Source organism: Phocoena phocoena, chromosome 13 (genome assembly GCF_963924675.1).
Source record: "Phocoena phocoena chromosome 13, mPhoPho1.1, whole genome shotgun sequence".
Classification (NCBI taxonomy): Eukaryota; Metazoa; Chordata; class Mammalia; order Artiodactyla; family Phocoenidae; genus Phocoena; species Phocoena phocoena.
The window spans coordinates 49,863,687-49,883,843 of NC_089231.1; the positions used below are offsets into that span (position 1 = coordinate 49,863,687).

The 20,157-nt window shown below is 40.3% G+C and overlaps 1 protein-coding gene across 1 annotated transcript in view; it reads left to right on the forward strand.

Moving 5' to 3' along the window:
- The first annotated feature begins 333 nt into the window (after nucleotides 1-333).
- OSBPL1A (oxysterol binding protein like 1A) overlaps nucleotides 334-20,157 on the forward strand; it is a 196,690-nt gene continuing 176,866 nt past the window's right edge. Inside the window, exons 1-3 of the mRNA XM_065889460.1 lie at nucleotides 334-454; nucleotides 6,669-6,754; nucleotides 7,619-7,693. Coding sequence (XP_065745532.1) covers nucleotides 334-454; nucleotides 6,669-6,754; nucleotides 7,619-7,693 — 282 coding nt within the window. The remainder of the gene's footprint in view (nucleotides 455-6,668; nucleotides 6,755-7,618; nucleotides 7,694-20,157) is intronic.

Below are 20,157 nucleotides of genomic sequence, written 5' to 3' on the forward strand. Positions count from 1 at the left end.
GTTGTACTAATGACTATTTAAAAAATACCTTTCATAGACACAGTCTTACAGCAGGTCATGAGGTTGATTGTATTTTGCAGGTGAGGAAATGGAAGCTTTGAGAGAGTAAGAAACTTGCCCAGATGTCCAGTGCACTTCTTCAGTAATAATACAAAGGGCACGGAGTCTCAAGGTCAAGTTTTGGCCCTGCAGCTGATTCATTTAATCAGTTCTTATGTCTATCTTATTAGCTGCAGAATGAAGATGATTTTTTTCCCTTTTATGTTAGATAATATCCAAAAGTTAATATATGTTCTTCGATAATAGCAGTGTTATTATTTTTTAAATCTAGAAATGAGCACAGAAGCAGAGCAACAGCTTCTCCATCATGCCAGAAACGGCAACGCTGAAGAAGTAAGACAGTTATTGGAAACCATGGAAAGGAATGAAGTAACTGCTGACATTAACTGCAAAGGTAACGTTTGAATGGATTTTTTAGCTTTTTCTTATGAGTATGCACTACTTTATCATTTATTTAGCACTAATCTTTCTGAACTTGAAATAAATTTTCATCTCTTATCCTAGGAAGAACCCCCATAAGAGTGGATACTCTCTCCTCCTCCCCTCTAAGTCAGAGAAATTGAGATCCAGTTTTAATATTGTCATGGGTCCTAAACCTTATGAACTACAAGGGTGACCCCCGAGTCCACAGGATGCATGCTATGATAATTTCTTTTTCTTGAAGACGTTGTAGGCGAAGCGTGTGAAGTACCTTAGAAATATTGTCAGGCAGGATCCTACCCTCACTAAGATTAGTAGATTACTAGCTCAAACTAGTCTGCATTGCTCAATATGTACAGAATATGGAAGCTATGAAGTGCAGGGTGTTAGGGAACATATAAGAAGTATGTAACTGGAACTCGAAGGATTAGCTTCTTGGAGGAAATTATTCTAAGGTGATATATGAAGAGTACGTAGACTTAACCAAGTAAAAATAGAGAAGAAAGGGGGTCAAGGCAGAAGAAACGTCATATGCCAAGGTCCTGAGGTGAGAAGCAGCCCAGATGGCAAGGGCTTTTGCAGGCAGGAGGGGTGAGGGATAAGGCTAGGTGGGTAGGTAGCAGCCAAATCACAATGTGCCTTGTGTAGCAAGGTTACAAGTATATTAAACTCAGGGGTGCAGAGAAATAGGCTTTATTTTCTAAATTGGCTCTGATATTTCAACAAGTGCCTTCTCATTTTGGGAGTTTGGAGGACTAAGTATAAGTCTTTGGGTCCCTCCATTTCAGTAGCTTTTTTGATAAATGATTGGCCTCGCAGAGCCTCTCACCTGTGTTTTCCCCATCTCACCTGAGGTGGCCTGTAAATGTAAAGGCGAGCCTTGTTCTGTGTGGACGGGCTTTGGTTCCTTGGTAACCTGTCTTCCTAGTGCCCCTGAAGCATTTGTAGCTGAAGTAAAACTCAGAGTCAAATGCAGGTTTTTCCTAAGCACAGGTGGTGCTCCTTGGCTGTGTTGGGAGTCTCATCCTGGCTCTTGTTGGCTTTGTGTCACCCTGAACCTCTCATGTCTCCCTGTGGCACGTGGCCTAGGCTTGCTGGTTCACCTCGGCCACACTCCTGTGGGTGTGACCTTGGGGGTGTTGAGTGACCCATGGGGGCTCGGAGCAGCTCTAGGTAGCCAACATTTGGCCTTCCCGCTGCCTGCACTACTGAGTTTACTTTGACGTGGCCACCGTGCAGGTTGGTGCTAGGCTAGGTGGCCTGGTAGGGGACCTTTTCCTAGCATCCTACATGCCACTGCCTGTTCTCAGTGTGCCCTCGACTTATCTCACTCTCCGGGCTTAGAGTCAGGAGCCACATGCCCCGTTTTACGTCTTTTCCTCTCCCACAGCCCTCTGTCACTGACGGGTATTTTGTTCTGCTGTGTCACATTCTCCTGTCACAGAGCAGCAAACTTCGTGGCCTCACCCTCTGTGTGGAAGGAGTATTATCTTTGTAGCAGTGAAGAAACCACGCTCCGAGTTGTCCAGAAATTACAGTCTGAGTCGGTTCTTGGAATGCTAAAGGAATTCTAAAAATCCTTCTCATCCTTCAACAGAAACCTCGTTCTTAATCTTTACCTTGGGATTCTGTTTCGAATGCCAGAAACATGCCTGGTTTGATGATCTTCAGCAACCCTTTACTTTCTACCAACCACCACGCCTCACCCATGGTTGCCTCAGGCTAGTTAGTGGAGAGTCACCTACTTGGAAATGTAAAACTGAGAGACAGATGTTACTGCTTTTTCAAAATTTCACCCTCATTATACCTGTCAGTCAGACTTGTCTTAAGGGCAATTTGAAGGGTTTATGTAGAGGAACAACGTAATCAGGTGATGTGAGTTCACCCAACAGAAGTGAGTGGGGAGGGCTGGGGCCGGGTGTGTGAGTGTCTCCACATGGGAATCACTGAGCCTGGCATTTCTTGGTTTTCTTTTCTATCTCATTTTGTTTTTCCAAACCCTGAGAAATTGAGAAAATGGTAAAGTGTAGTATAATTCTTCTGCAAGAATTAAAGCTCAACAATCAACATAGAGATGTTACTGGTTGGGAGGAATCCACTAATGTCAAGTTTAAGGGAGAGAGGGAAGCGCTGACGTGCATTTGAAGGTTAAGGTCAACACTTCTAGGCTAGGGGCACAAAGGAAGAGCTAATTGGGCAGTTTGGCTTGTAGCTGTTGCTGTTATGAGTGTGTGTTCATGGTCCCATCTGTTGCTAATGGCGAGACATTCTTGCAAATGAAATAAATACTAATATGTTTATACGCATAGCATGCTTTGTATAAATTCTATGAGTGATCTAAAAGATTTTGAAAGCAAAATAAGAGCTTATTTTGGCAACATCAACACATGTTTTTTTTTTTTTTTTTTTGTGGTACACGGGCCTCTCACTGTTGTGGCCTCTCCCATTGCACAGCACAGGCTCCAGACGCGCAGGCCCAGCGGCCATGGCCCACGGGCCCAGCCGCTCCGTGGCATGTGGGATCCTCCCAGACCGGGGCATGAACCCGTGTCCCCTGCATCGGCAGGCGGACTCTCAACCACTGTGCCACTAGGGAAACCCTCAACACATGATTTTGTGTAGTGCTGTCCTGTTGCTTTGCTGGAAGGTCTGCATGGGAAGTTACTTGAGTATTACCCGTAACATCTGCTGGTGTTTCCCAGTGTTTAATATTCAGTATAGGGTACAGTTTTCTGTAAATATTTCTAAACTTGATATTTCTTATTGATAAAAAAATTTTGGGTGTCCATAATAAGTTGTAAAGAGTATAAAGGATACTTGGAGCATTATATTTTCATGACTTAATAGCTCATTTGCTTATTTATTTTTTTATGTAGATACTGATTTGTTGATAGGGGAAAGTATCTCTGCGACATTATTTACCAAAGTGAAATTAAAAAGTAGTTTCAATTATTAAAGATTATCAAGAACTTGTAGAGTATGGCCCTTTTTTTTTTTAAACATTTTTACTGGTATTTGGAGTACTTTAAGAATTATTTAGGATTCTGTAAATTGACTCCTTGATTCAGAATCCCATGTGGAAACACTAGATGGTGAGGAGACCCGTTCAGAAGCAGCAGCTCAGAGGAGACTGTTGTGGTTAAATGGGAGTAGAAGCAATGGGAATGGTGAAAAGTAGGCATAGTTAACATTTAGGAGGTAGAATTGATAGGACTGATTAAGTTGGGCAGGGGTGAAAAGGAGAAAGGCAGACGAGTGGTGCTTATTTCTGACTTGAGAAGAGAGGTGAATAATGGGGCAGTTCATTGTGAAAACGATGTGGGAGGGGGAACAGGTGTTTTTTCTGTGCACATGTGTATGTGTAAGGTAAGTGAGTTCAGCTTTGTACCTCGAGCATAAGGTATTCTTGTATCGTCCAAATGGAGGTGAATAGTAGAGAGTTGGAAATGGAAATACGGATTTTGAAGTGAAGAGCCTATAAACAAAGCAGTGAGAAAGGGCCAAGAGGTGTCATTATTGGAGATTCTAGTAATGAAGGATAATCAGAGAAAGTGGAGTTTCCACAGAGCCCTGGGAAGAAGTGCAGGGCTGTGGAGGCTCTTGGCCTGGGCTGTCAGATGCCGTCCAGTGACGCGGTGCGCTGGCTGCTGAAAAGTGCCCCTGGGATCCAGTGACACCATTTATTGGTAAAAGTTGAGGACAGTTTTAGTGATGCAGTGGGAAATGAACCTGGTCTGCAGTGGGTGGGTAGCTGATGGGAGGGAACGCGACGTGGGAAGCGTGAAGACTGGGGGAGGGGAGGGGAGGAGCGTGAGGAGGACAAGGGCTGGAGGGCGCCTTGGACCAGAGAGGGGGGGTTGGGTGCCTTTGCTTGTTAGGTGGATAAGACACAAATCCTCACCTGCTCCTTCCTATTCCCAACTAAAGAGGGAGAGGTTGAAGATGAGGAGGAAAAGGAGTACTTGGGAAGCAGGGGGGCATGGGATCCGGGATCCAGGAAGCGTGATTATTCTGAGGCCTCAGGAGGAAGGATGGGTGCCTGTGGGTAGAGGTATGGGGTGGATTTGGTGCCAGGAAGCCCAGGGAATCCTATGAAAGCTTCTCTTTTCTTTGTGAAGCTAAGAGATCAGATCATTTGCTAAGAGGCAGGTGTCTGGGTAAGAGGCTTGAGGGGAGTGGTGAGGATTGAAATACCTGTGCTGGAACATAGGAGGGACCCCTGAACGGCAGTGTGGGAAGGATTGCCGGGCAGCAGTGAAGGCTTTGCTGAAGTATGAGATCCTGACTTTATGGAGCCATGAATCCACAAGGTTTTGTTATTTTTCTTCCACCACTGTTAGCAACCTGGGTGTGGTTATAGAAAAAATTGAGCTAGTGTGTTTATGAGGCTTCGGGGTTTTTCTAGGCTGCTGTGACAAAGATAGGATATTGAGGATATTGGCAAAGAAATGTTGAAGTGAGGGACCAAGAAATATATGCTGGATTTACCGAAGGAAGTGAAGATGGTGGGGGTATTTACATAGAGGGAAAGCGATTAAAGAACTGGAGGGTCAGTTCAGTTGAAGAGCAAGTCTGGGGGTTTGCCTGTGTGAGGAAGTGGGAAAGTGGGCACTCTGTGGGAAAGTGGGCTTTCTGTGTTCCTGAGTTCAGACGTGATGATGACATCCAGACTCTGGCCCTGGGGTTGGGTACCCCACGTGGAGCAGAGGCCAGGTTTGCGGGGAAGTGAGGGAAGCTGAGAGTCGGAGACACCAGGATACTGGCTCGTAGTAGTCACCCCTAGGATGGTGGCAGGATTTGCCGCAGGGAGAAAGACTGCTGCCCAGAGTTAACTGGTGAGGGGTGAGCCACTAGAAGCCGGTAGATGGTGGCAGAGAAAGCATTTGCTGGGTGGGTAGTGGTGCTTAATGTCAGAAGCCTCAGAGGAGGGGTTGTAACACGAGAGAGGTCATTGACCAAAGACCACGTTGGGTTTTGACGTGGAAATTCACGTGGCTCTGTGCCATGAGGACCAGTCGGGGTGTGGGAATGGGGGAGCCTCCCCCCGAGGGATAAAGGAGAATCATTGTCATCAGGAAGAGCTAGGTTAAGGACAGAGGGTAAAGAGAAATGTTCCATGCAATAGACCATGGCTCTAGGACGTATTGCCTGTGGAATTAGGGGTTCCAGAGGGCACCCATTTGAGAGGGAACAGTTATGGGAGTTTGGTAAGTGGCAAACAGTCACAGGGACACTGTTGGAGGTGACAGTCCCTCTGGGAGCTGTTAGAGCCCTGTTCTGGGTACACTGAGGCTGGTGGCGGGCTTTCTGTTGGCCCCAAACTTGAAATCCAGGAGCCGAGGGCAGCCGTTAACCTCCACCTCCTCCCGGCGAGGGCCGGGCAGCCTGCTGCTGGGCTTCGGGAGACCCTCTAGGGCGGTGGTGGGCTTTCGTGGCTTTCATAGGCTGTATTCTCTCAAGCTTCATTTGGAATTTTGGAGATCTTCTGAAGCTCTCTCAGGTCTAAGCTATAATGCCCTATTTTTTTTTTTCCTAAATTGAATTAATGTAGCTCGTTTTCACCATGCTCAGTTGTTTTATACCTCTCCTCAGCTGGGATCTGACATTTCGTTGCTTTTAATTTGGGTTCTTGTTATCTAGTTGGACTCTCCCATGCTGGTAACACTTATCCTCATTACCTGTGATTTTATCTGAAGTTAAGGCTCCGTTTTCAGTCACCGCCTGCAGCGCCGACAGCTTGCTAAACGGTGCAGGAAAGATTGGTTCCCAGTTCCCCTTTCTGTCCACTCTCCTGACATGGGGCAGGTTTTCAACGAGAGGTGCTTTTCAGGAAATGCTGTGCCAAGAGACCCACGTGTTCGTTTGCTGATGGCAGGGTGGTTAGACACTCACTCGGCACCATAGAGCCACAGGCCAGTTTGAATGTAACCCCCATCAAGTCTCCTTCCACCCTGTTAAGAGTGAGGACATCGAGTTAGGAAGGTGGCCGCAGAATCTGGGTCCTGTGGGTTCTGACCCATCTCACTCGGAACATGTATTACAGTGTCATGTCTCCTGCCTCTCACTCATCAGCAGTGCAGTGTGAAAGGGAGCCACCGGCCAATGTGTTGGAGCAGAGTATGAAGGAGAAATTATTTTATTCACTTACCTCAGGAACATCTAAAAATACCTCTTTCATTTTTTTTTAGGAAGAAGTAAGTCTAATTTGGGCTGGACACCGCTTCATCTGGCCTGCTATTTTGGACATAGACAAGTGGTCCAGGATCTGTTAAAGGTATATGTGTGGCTTTAATTTTTAAATAAATAAAATATGGCTATTATGGAAATTATAAACATCTTGGAAAAGCCGTCTGGGCCATGATGCATAATGGCCTGTTCAAAGAAGTTGCTAATCACTTAATTGTTCTTGGCTAAATACATGAATTAGGGTAGCCTGACTAATTAAAATTCTGTTTTTTCAGTCATTTGATTTTTACATCATTGACTTTTTAGAGTTGCAAAAATGGACATATGAATTAATGAAGATACTATGTTGTTTTTTGAGCATAGTTAAAAAAATGACCAAAGCACATCCTTTGTAATTAAAAAATAATGTCAGACTCTCTTAGTGAGCATGCTGTAACTTAAGAACTCATATTTCTCAATTCTGTGATGAATAATTTTTCACACATACTGATATTTCTGAAATTGGGTTTCATCTTAAAATTGATCTGGTGGCCCCAAACCTGAAAATCCAGGAGCTAAGGTGGCCCTTAAACCTCCAGCTCCTCCACCATTTAAATGGTGGCATCTTTTTCTTTTTTTTCCCTTAAACTCATTAAATTAAATTGGTGGAGAAAATGTGCTATTTTATTCAGAGACGGTTCTCCTTTTTTTTCAATGTGAGTGTTTCTAAAGTAGAGCAAAGGGTATATAGATTTTTAAAGAAAAGTAGCTTTTTATTTTCTACCTATCAGGTAGATTTTTACTATAAGCTTACTGTTTTACTGTGAACTGAACTTATTTTTAGTTGTGACAACCAGTCAATATTAACAATTATTTTAATTTTTTAAATATTTAATATATTTTTAGGGAACTGTTTTCATCTTTGTATATTTCTTGATATGTGGAAGATGCTTAAAACTTTCATGTTTACTAGGCTGGTGCAGAAGTAAATGTATTAAATGACATGGGAGACACGCCACTTCATCGGGCTGCCTTTACAGGACGAAAGGTGAAAAACATTCTCTGTTCAATGTTTGCAAGTGAAATATTTGGAAGAGCAGTCACAAATGTTTTCTCCTTATAACCCTAGGAATAGCAACTGCGAAAAGCCACAAAAAATGTATAAACCAGCATTTTGGGTTAAAAGACCTCATGCTCTTAGTGATGGACAGTGAGGTCAAGTACGAAGGTCATGGAGACTCTACCCTTGTGTCCCTGATAGGAGCTCATTCAATCTATGCTTGTGTCCCCCAGGGATGGGGAACTCCTGCACCTTCTTCATCTTCTTTTTATTTTTAAAACAGCTTTATTGGGGAATAATGTACATTGCATGAAACTCACCTGCTGTAAGTGTACATTTCAGTGGGTTTTTTTTTATACATTTACACAGTTGTATGACCACAACCACAATCTAGTTTTGGGACATTTCCATTCCCCCAGAAAGTTTCCCCATGCCTGTTTGCATTCATTTCCTGCTTCTAGCCAAGCCTCAGGCTACCGCTGATTTACTTTCTGTATCTAGATACTTGCTTTTTCTAGAAATTTCTTGTAAATGGGATCATACAAACATTTGTGTCTGACTTTTTAAATTTAGTATAATTCTGTTAAGGTTCATCCATGATGTAGCATGTATCAGTAATTTGTTCTTTTTATGGCTGAATGACATTCCATTGTATGGATATACCACATTTTTTAATCTATTCACTGTTCATTGGAAAGATTCTTTCCCCATTGTATTGCCTTGACACCTTTGTTGGAAATCAGTTGACCATAAATGTAAGGATTTATTTCTGGACTTTCCGTTCGCTTCTTTTGGTCTGTATTTTATCCTTGCACCAATAGCACACTGTCTTATTACATTACTTGGTAATTAATTTTTAAAAAAATATTTATTTATTTGGCTGCTCTGGGTCTTCGTTGCCACGTGCAGTGTCTTCGTTGCCACATGAGGTATCTTCATTGCAGTGTGCGGGACCTTTAGTTGCAGCATGCGGGATCTAGTTCCCTGACCAGGGGTCAAACCTGGGCCCCCTGCTTTGGGAGTGCAGACAGAGTCTTAACTGCTGGACTGCCAGGGAATTCCCTGTAATTAAGTTTTGATATTGCGTAGTGTAAGTTCTCCAACCTGTGATCTTTTGAAAAATTATTTTGGCTATTGTCAGTCAAAAGTTTGTGTTTCCATGTAAATTTTAAGATTATTCTATTAATTTCTATAAAAACACCTGTTGGAATTTTGATAGAGGTTGTGTTGTCTTGAACCTGCAGGTCAATTTGGGAAGAAATGCCACTTTAACAACATTGTCTTCCAGTCTGTGAGCATCAAATGCCTCTCCATTTATTTAGATCTTTAATTTCTTTCAGCAGTGTATTGAGGTTTTCAGTATACAGATCTTATTTGTTAAACTTCTATGCATTGTATTCTTTTTGGTGCTATTTTGAATGGAATTGTTCTCAATTTCTTGTTGCTATTATATAGAAAGACAGTGTTTATGTTGCTTTTCTATCTTGTGTCCTTCCTGAATTTGCTTTTTAGTTCTAGTAGGTTTTTGTTGATTCCATAAGATTTTCTATATACCAGATCATATCATCTGCAAAATAAAGACATTTATTGTACTTCTTCCTTTCCAATCTGGATCCTTTTTCCCCTCTATGTTTACTAGCTAGATTCTAGTATAGTGTTGAATAAATACAATGAGAGCAGAAATCTTTGCCTTATTTTTTGATCTTTGGGGAATAGCATCTAGTCTTTAACCAGTAAATATGACGTTAGTTGTAAGTTTCTCTTAGATGCCCTTTATTAGGTTGAGAAAGTTTTCTTGTATTTCTAGTCTATTGAGAGTTGTTTTTTTAAATCGTGAATGGGTGTCAGATGTTTTTCCTCTGTCTTTTGAGATGATCATGTGATTTTTGTTTATTAATCTATTAATATGGTATGTTACATTAATTTGGAGATTTCAAGCCAACCTTGCATTCCTGTATAAATCCAACTTGGTATTGGTTAATAATCCTTTTTATATGTTGCTGGATTCTAGTATTTTCTTAAGGATTTTTTGGGTGTGTATTCACGAGAGGTACTGTTCTCTAGTTTTCTTGAGATGTGTGTGTCTGGCTTTGGTAACAGGGTAATACTGGCCTCGTAGAATGAGTTGAGAAGTGTTCTTTCCTCTTCTGTTTTCCGAAAGGCTTGTGAAAGATTATTACTTCCTTAAATATTTGATAAAATTCACCAGTGAAACCATCTGTGCTTAGACTTCCTGTGTGGAAAGATCTTAAATTACTAAATCAATTTAATTATTTAATATAGATCTGTTCCGAGTTTCTACTTCTCCCTGAGTCAGTTTCGGTTATTTTCTTTCTAGATATTTTTCCATTTCACCTAAGTTGTCTAATTTGTTGGCATAAGGTTGTTAATAATATTATTTTATAATTTTCCTTGTGGTTTCTTCTTTGACCCACAGGTATATATAGAAGTATCTTGTTTGCCAAATATTTGGAGATGTACCAAATTTGTTTCCATTGTTGATTTCTAATTTAATTTCCCTTGTGATCAGGTAACTTACTTTGAATTGTGTTTTGAAGAATGTATTTTAAATTCTTTTATAATGTATTAGGAATTATTTTACAGTATAGCATTTGATCTATCCTGGAGAATGTTTATTGAGTGCTTGAAAAAAATGTAGTCTACTTTGAGGTGGAGTATTCTATAAATGTAAATCAGGTTAAGTTAGTGATGGGGCTGTTCAGTTCTCTTATCCTTAACTGATTTTCTGCTTGTTTTATCGAATACTGAGAGTGAGGTATTGATGTCTCCAACTATGAATTCTTGAATTGTATACTTTTAATTTTGTCAGATTTCGCTTCATGAATTTTGTGGCTCTGTTAGGTGCATATCCATTTATAGTGGGATTATGTGGGATATGTTATATGGGATATGCCTTCCTGATGTGTATTGACCTTCTTTGTCATTATGAAATGTCTTTCTTTGCCTTCAGTAATATTTCTTACCAGAAAGTTTATTTTGTTTTATGTTAATATAGCCAATCTAGCTCTCTTATAGTTACTGGTTATATTATGTCTTTTCCTCTCCTTTTACATTCAACTTCCTTGTGTCTTTGAATCTAATGTCTGTTTGTTGTTGGCAGCATATAATTCAGTTGTATGTTTTTATCATCTGAAAATTTCTCCCTTTTGATTTAGTTTAGTCTAGTCACATTTAGTTGTTAATAACTTTGGATCTACATCTTCTATTTGTACTTGTTTTCTATATGTCTCAGGTTTTTTGTTCCTTAGTTCCTCTTTTACTGCCTTCTCTGGTTTTTTACAAATATTCTTTGGTATTTTATCCCTTTGGATATTAAACTTTTTGGACATATTTATAATAGCTTTATACTTCTTATCTGCTAAATTCAACTTATGGGCCCATTAAAAGTCAGTTTCTATTACCTGCTTTTTTCAGACTGTGGGTCATACTTCCCTTTTTTTTTGCCTGTCTCACAAGTTTTTTTTGAAAACTAGACATTGTATATAATATAATTTTAGCAACTCTGAATTCTGACTTTTTCCCCTTGAGGTTATTATTATTATTTTTTATTGTCTGGGCTTCATCTGTGAAATATGGAATGTGTCTGGCCTACTGATATCTCTGCTCTTTTTTTAAAAAAAATTGTTTTAATGTTTTAGCATAGTTTCTCTTATGTACTGGCTGTTTGCATCCCCCTGAAATGCATATGTTCAAATCCCAAAGTGATGGTATTAGGGATGGGGCCTTTGGGAGGTGATTAGGCCATGGTGATAGAGCCTTTGAGAATGAAATTAGTTCCCTTATAAAGGAGACCCCAGAGAGCTCTCGTGCCCCTTCTGCCATGTGAGGACACAGTGAGAAGATGGCCATCTGTGAATCAGGAAGCAGGCTCTCACCAGACACCAGATCTTGTTGTGCCTTGATCTTGGTCTTCCCGGCCTCCGAAAATGTGAGAAGTAAATCATGTTTAAGCCACCCAATCTGTGGTGGTTTTGTTATGACACCCCAAATGGACTAAATTTCCTAGAGTTCACCCCTGCATCTACATAGCTTAGTGGTCAGCCCGTATTTGGGTAGAGGTTTTGCCCGAATACTCAGAAGCATAGAGCTTTTCTACCTTCTGCTGATGGATCTGTGTGTAGGTTGGGGAGCACTGTCAGAGTTCAGCCATTCTCACTTCTGCTTCTACTTTCTGCAGGGCCTTCTCCTATTTCTCCTGCACAGTCAGCCAGGAATGTATGGGCAGCTTACCTTGTCCTTTTTTGGGTCTCTCATTTCCAGGCTGTTTTGCCATTTGCCCCATGTGGTGGACATAATAATGGCCCTCCAGAGACATTCTCATCCTAGTCCCCAAAGCCTGTGGCTGTGTTAGCTTACATGACAAGGGGAAATTAAAGTTCCAGATGGAATTGAGGTTGCTGATCAGCAGACCTTAAAAGAGGAAAATTATTCTGGATTATCTGGTGGCCTCAGTGTAACCACAGAGGTCCTTAAAAGTGTGAGAGAGAGGCAGAAAGAGTCAGAATGAGAGGGAGATGTGCCTAGGAGAGAATGGTCAGAGAGATGCAATGTTTCTGGCTTGGAAAATGGAGAAAGGGGACCAAGGAATGTGGGCAGCCTCTGGAAAGTAGAAAAAGCAAGGAAATGAGTTCTCCTCTAGAGCTTCTGAAAGGAAAGCAGCCCTGCTGACACCTTGATTCTAGCCCAGTGGGACCCATTTTGGACTTCTGAAGTACAGAACTGTCAGATAATAAATTTGTGGTGTTTTAAGCTGCTGAGTTTGTGGTAATTTGTTATACCCCCGACAGAAAGCAAATACACTCTAATGGGAAAAGGCGCCTCGTGCTGTTGGTTTTTCCATTTGTTTCCTACTGAATTTGCTACTTTTTGGCTCCAAATCAAGTCATTTCCCTCTGGCAAAGCTACTGGCTTTCATTGCCAGCCCTGGTTTGGTCAGACTTCTTGGAGAAGGGGGTTGGGGGTCGGGGTCGGGGTGTGTGTGGCCATAGCCTGTGGCTGGAAGGTTAAAGACTCGTGATCTTACCTGAAGTTCTAGTTCCTGTTGAGTATGCCTCTCAATTTGTTGTCTTTAGTCGATATCCAGCACCATGATATGAGTAGTTTTGTAATTTTGTCCAATTTCATACTCTTTTTTCAGGATTACAGTTCACAGATCTCTTTATGCCACCATAGTCAAAAGTTGCTTCACCCCTCTTTCCTGATACTTTTTTTGATGATTTGAATGATCTGGTAAATTAACTATGACATAGGGTGTATTTCTTGTTTGTTGTGATTATTAACCATAGTCTAACATACTCCCTAAAGGTTATTTTATAATCCCATAATTGGAAGATTTATGTGCATTTATCCCAAGTTCAAGAATGAATTTATACTTTTTATTCTAATGATTAGATTTAACCAATTTTCATATAAATTATTAATCAACCCAGTAAGTGTGCGCTAAGCATGTTTGAATTAGTACATTTCACACTGTTGGGTCTATTTGTTCATATGTTGATACTTGTGGACCAGATATGGAGTCTCACTAAAGTTGAGAAAAACAATACCCATTATACTAAAAAAATAAAGGTAGTGGGTTAATTGCTGTGCTTGACTCTGGGGTCGGTGCAGGGGAGGCTCAAAAATGAGTTGCAAATAGTTTAATTTGCCTGACTCACACGTGAGCTACTTGCTATTTTCCTTTATAGCCTTGCACTTCTCATTCTTCTCTATGTACCTAGAGGAGTCCTTGACCCATTTTCACATGGCTCATGTCAACCCATTCTTGAAAGTGCAGCTCAAATGCTGTCTCCATAAATTCTTTCCTGACTTCCTGCAGCTGGAAGGCAGCTGTCCTTTTCCAGATTTCCCAAGAATATTACAAGCACTGTCATTCGTCTTCTACCTTGTATCATAGTTTACTGTTGTATGTGTCTTCACCACCACTAGATCGTATTCATGTTGCTCCCAAGGAATTTATACATTTCACTTTTTTTTGTATCTTCCATGAGCACAAGTCTTACTGCATAATTACCATCTGTGTAATTACCTAGATCGCTTACCTAGATCAAATCAAATCTACGCTCAGTTCTTTGCATATCTGGCTATTTTCTTCAACTTCGAACATAAGACCATGCTAAATGAGGCCTTAGTTTGATTTGAACATTAGCATACATATTATCGCTTGTATTAGAAAATAAGATTTAGCTGAAGCTAAATGGTTGTGCCACATAGGAAACGTTAAAAATGTGTGTGCTCAGTATCTAAACATGATTGAATTTTGCAAAAGTTTAATTTCTAATTGTACTCATGAAAGGAATCAAATTATCCTGTTCTGATGTGATCTTTTACCATGAAGATAATTTAAAATATGATAGGGTGGTGATTTAATAAATAGAATGATGAGTTGAAAAGGCATGTGGTTTGTTACAAAGCACTTTAAATTCTTATCCTTTCAAATAAATAAAATGCAGCTTCCAAAACTTTGAGGGACCTATGGGCTTTTCTTGGTCCATTAGCGACCCCTAGTGTTCTTTAATAAAAATTAATATACCAGAATTTTAAGATATTGTATTAATAAGCATTTGTTCCTTTATTTTTCAAATGCAGTTCAAATTCTGCAGTTTTTACATCTTCTACAATCAGTTGAAAATAGGGGTAGTATAGTAAATAATTGGATTTTAGTACTGAACTTTGTTTCCACTTAGTATCTTCTAGTGAGGCTGAGCATACATCTAAAATCAATGCTTCCTGTGTTCTGCGTCTCAGGAATTATGTATCTCTCACCTGGCATCTAGAAGATACATATAATCCTGGGGTTTACATAAGCTTATCTATCTTGTTCCCTAGGATACAGTTTCTCATGCTTATATATTGAATGCCTTCTATGAGTCGAGCACTGTCCAAACAACTTGACATGTGTTATTTAATGGAACATGACACCCCTGAAATATAGGTATAAACATTACTATTTCTTGTAGGTTGGGCTTCAGAGGAAGCAGACCTAGATGGAGGTTAGTGTGCAACAGGCTTATCAAAGTGCTAAGGCCTCACACCTGTGGATGGAAGGGTGGCCAGAGGCTAGAGTCAAGCTGATGCTCCCAGAAGGAATGCACCTGCTGACCGTGGCGGGCTCCTGTTGCTGTAGTTGACCTTGGGGCCACAACCAAATCATCTTCTCCCTCCTCTACTGTCTGTTCTAGATTCCCCTTCCCCTTGGCTAGCACATCTGGTCTTCAGGGCTTACTTGGTGATGTGACTCAGGCCCTCAACCCTGGAGGCTCAACCCCTGGTTATCATGCCCTTCTTAGGCCAGGGTTGTTACACTTGTCCATTTACTGTCAAAATTGGACAAGGGAACACCAGGCGACCCTTAAGTGCATCGTCTGCACACGAAATGTAGTCCTCCTTGTCCCCATTGTGAATACTACTCCTTTCTTCTGATGTTCAAGTTTAATAACCTCTGCTAAGGTGATGACTCTTGCCTGCTGGTCCTTTGACAAAGGAGCCTGGTGTTCAGGCATCCTTTCTCATCTGGCATATGGATCAGAACATTATTCCTAGTTGTGGAATATGCTGCCCCCAAACCGGAGGAAGCCATCCAGGCGTTGTGCTTCCTTCTGTTTCAGGAAGTGCAAGTTCTTTACTTTGGGGGCAATGTCCGGGCATTACCCAAACCACTGAACCCCTGAGAATTTATTGACATGACAAAGTTCCTGAATTGTAAGATTGCCCACCCTCTGGAGCATATGTATCTTATTAAAGCCTTCAGCATTCCACTTCTTCTTGCTCATCTGGTTCTGTTAACAGGACATCATTGGACCAGGGTGAACCAGGGTGGTTTCTGCAGGTTGCCCAGATGGCTCTGAGGCAGAACTGTAAATGTAAATGTGTACTGTTGTGTGAATGCAAAGTGTTTTCCATCTTTTTTTTCCTAATGAGGATAGAGAAGAATATATTTGCCAGGTCAGTTGCTGTGTACTTAAGTAGTATTGACCTGCTCTAGCAAAGGTTTCATATCTGGCAGAGCTGCTAGAATTGGGGCTATTTGGTTGAGCTTGTGGGAGTCCACTGTCATCCTCCACGTTCCTTCTGGTTTTTGTAGCGGCAGAGTGGTGAATTAAATGGAAGTATAGTAGGGACCATCGGCCCTGCATACTTGGGTTTTTAAGGGTGGCACTGATTTCTGTCATTTCCCTGCATGTGGGATACTGGTTTTATTTATCCTGGCCAGGGTATGGGGGAGCGCAGATTTAGAGCCTTCCATCTGGCTGTTTTATACTGTAGACCAAGGAAGCGATGTGAGTGTTTGCCAACATGTCTATTCCAATTATACATTCAGGGACTGGGGCAGTGTCCTCTGGATGTGTTTGTGGACCCAGTGCCTACATTGTGAGCCAGATCTGGCCCATGTTTTATTTATTATCTCACCCCTATGCATGCCCCCTGTCTAACAGAGGGGCCAGATAACACTTGGAGTCTCTTGCATCTTGTACTTAATAATTTGTGAAATGTTTGGGTTTTCCCCTTTCCCTGTTTTTTTAGACATAATGCTATTGCACGCTTAATAAACTACAGTATAGTGTAAACATACATTTTGTATGCACTGGGAACCAAAAAATTAATGTGATTTGCTTTACTGCAATACTTGCTTTATTGCAGTGGTCTGAACTGAACCCGCAATATCTCTGAGGTGCGCCTGTAACTGGAATTTTGTACCTTTTGACCACCTTCATCCAATTCCTCCACCCCTAACCTCCAGCCTTTGGTAACCACAAATCTGACCTCTTACTATGAGCTTGGGTTTTTAATTTTTTTATATTCCATATATAAGTGAGGTCATATGGTATTTGTCTTTCTCTGTCTTGTTTCATTTAGTATAGTGCCCTTGGGATCCATCCATGTTTTTGGAAATGGGAGGATTTCCTTCTTTTTATGGCTGAATAGTATTCCATTGTGTGTGTGTGTGTGTGTGTGTGTGTGTGTGTATACATACATATATATACACACACACACCATATTTTCTTTATCCATTCATTGGTCAGGGGACACTTAGGTTGTTTCCATGTTTTGGTTATTATAAATAATGCTGCAATGAACATGGGGGTGCAGATATCTTTTCAGGTCAGTGTTTCTTTTCTTTCCTTTTTTTGGTTTTACACTCAGAAGTGGAATTGCTGGATCTATGGTAGTCCAATTTTTATTTTTTTGAGGAACCTCTTTACTGCTTTCCATAATAGCTGTACCAGTCTACAGTGCCACCAACATCAAGTGTTGCCTTTTCTCCACATCTTCACCAGCATTTGTTGTCTGTTGTCTTTATGGTGATAGCTGTTTTAACATGTGTGAGGTGAGATCTCATAGTGGTTTTGATTTGCATTTCCCTAATGATTAGTTATGTTGAGTGCCCTTTTAGGTACCTGGGCCATTTGAATATCTTCTCTGGAAGAATGTCTATTTAGATCCTTTGCCCATTTTAAAATTGGATTATTTGTCTTTCTGCTACTGAGTTGTATTAGTTCTTTATATATTTTGGATGTTAACTACTTATCAGATATATGATTTACAAATATTTTGTTACATTTTCTATGTTGCTTTTCCTTTTTTATGATGGCTTTCTTTGCTGTGCAGAAGCTTTTAGTTTGATATAGTCCCAGTTGATTTTTGCTTTTGTTGCCTTTGCTTTACATGTCATATCCAAAACATTGTTGCCAAGACCCATGTTAAGGAGCTTTTTTCTATGTTTTCTTCTAGGAGTTTTATGGTTTCAGGTCTTACATTTATATCTTTAATTCATTTTGAGTTAACCCTAACCCTAACTTTTGTGAGCATTGTAGGATAAGGGTCTAGTTTCATTCTTTTATGAGTGAATACCCAATTTCCCCAGCATCACTTACTGAAGAGATTGTCTTTTTTTCATTAAGTATTCGTGACCCCTTTGTCACAGATCAGTTAATCATATATGCATGGGTTTATTTCTGGGCTCTTGATTCTGTTCCTTTTGTCTCTGTGTCCGTTTTTATGTGAGTACCATACTGTTTTGATTACCATAGCTGGAAATCAAGTATGATGTGTCCTGTTTTGTTCTTTCTCAGGATTGCTTTGGGGTCTTCAGTGGTTCCAAATAAATTTTTGGATAATTTGTTCTACTTCTGTAAAAAAAAAAAAGCCATTAGAATCTTGATAGGGATTGCATTAAATCTATAGGTGGTTTTGAGTAGCATGGACATTTTAACAATATTAATTCTTCCAATTCATGAACACAGGATATATTTTCATTTATCTGTGTCCTCTTCAGTTTCTTTCATAATTGTCTTGTGGTTTTCAGTGTAGAGATGTTTCACTTCCTTGGTTTAATTTATTCCTAAGTATTTTATTGTTTTTGATGGTATTGTAAATGGGATTGTTTTCTTTCTTTTGCAGATAATTTATAGTTAGTGTATAGAAATGCTGCTGATTTTTGTGTGTTAATTTTGTATGCTGCAACTTTACTGAATTCACTGAGTAGGTCCTACAGCTTTGGGTGGACTTTTTAGGGTTTTCTATATATAAAATCATGTCATGTGCAAATAGAGACAATTTTACTTCATTCTTTGCGATTCTGATGACTTTTTTCTTTTTCTTGCTTGATTGCTTTGGCTAGGACTTCCAGTACTGTGTTGAATAAGAGTGATGAGAGTAGGCACCCTTGTGATGATGGAGAGTTTTCAGCGTTCTACTGTTGAATATAATGTTAGCCATTGGCTTCTCATATGGCCTTTATTATGTTGAGGTACATTCCTTCTCTACCTAATTTGTTGAGACTTTTTATCCTGAATGAATGTTGAAACCTGTCAAATGCTTTTCTGCATATGTTGAGATGATTATATGATTTTTTTCTTTCATTCTATTAATGTTTGGCAGTTCCCATCTTTTTCCAACACCTATTCTAGGTGAGCCCATGCTTGCTTTGAAGCAATTTCCTTAGATTTCAGACTAGTTGGTTGCCCTGCCATCCTAATTCTCTGGGTTCAAGAAAAGTATAGTTCTGTAGATTACCTGTTTTTTCCCCTTGTTACTAGAGTGGGAGTGACTTTCAGCTTTCTAAATGCTAGGTGGAATCTGGAAGTCCCAATTAATTTTTTAAAATTTATTTATTGATTGATTGATTTTTGGCTGCATTGGGTCTTCGTTGCTGCACGTGGACTTTCTCTAGTTGTGGCAAGCAGGGGCTACTCTTCATTATGGTGCATAGGCCTCTCATTGTGGTGACTTCTCTTGTTGCGGAGCACAGGCTCTAGACGCATGGGCTTCAGTAGTTGTGGCATGTGGGCTTCAGTAGTTGTGGCTTGCGGGCTCTAGAGCACAGGCTCAGTAGTTGTGGCAAATGGGCTTAGTTGCTACACCACATGTGGGATCTTCCTGGCTCAGGGCTCGAACCCGTGTCCCCTGCATTGGTAGGCGGATTCTTAACCACTGTGCCACCAGGGAAGCCCAGTCCCAATTAACTTATGAAACAGGCTTTTCTTGTGGTAATTTCGAAGACATTGCTAGTTCTTAAGTGTTAGTTAAGTTGAACATGTCTCTGCCTTACATATTTCAGCTACTATTTAGCAGTGTCTTAGGAATTTTTAAGACTTTTTTCTTAGTGAGGTGTTTCTTGAAAAGAAATTCTGTGTATGTGTCTGTGCATGTGTTTCTTTTTTTTTAAATTTTTATTGAAGTATAGTTTCTTTACAATGTTGTGTTAGCTATACATATACATATATCCCCTCTTTTTTGGATTTCCTTCCCATTTAGGTCACCACAGAGTACTGAGTAGAGTTCCCTGTGCTATATGGTATGTTCTCATTAGTTATCTATTTTATACCTAGTATCAATAGTGTATATATGTCAGTCCCAATCTCCCAATTCATCCCATCCCCTCCCCTATCCCCTTTGGTATCCGTACGTTTCCTTTCCCCCTTGGTATCCATGTTTGTTCTCTATGTCTGTGTCTCTATTTCTGCTTTGCAAATAAGATCATCTGTACCATTTTTCTAGATGCCACATATATGCTTTAATATACAATATTTGTTTTTCTCTTTCTGACTTACTTCACTCTGTATGACAGACACACGTGCATGTGTATTTCATTTTAGATGTCAAGTGATATTCTGAGACTTATAATGAAAAACTGATGACCTTTGCTCCACGCCTGCCCACTCTGAGTCACACTTTCCTAGAGGCAACCATGTTATTATTTTCAGCTGTTACTTCAGTTTTTTTTTAACTTTCATGTTTCTACATAATATACTTATGTCACTGATTCTTGTTTTTTGTTGTGTTTGTTTTTTTTTTTAATTTTAGATTTTCTATTGGCTTACTTCTGGAGGATAAGCATTTGTTTCTCCCTGCCTTAATCCCCACTAAAACCATTTCACTTTTCTCATTCTCTTAATCTGCAGCTAGATTTTGGTTAAATAAATACTGAG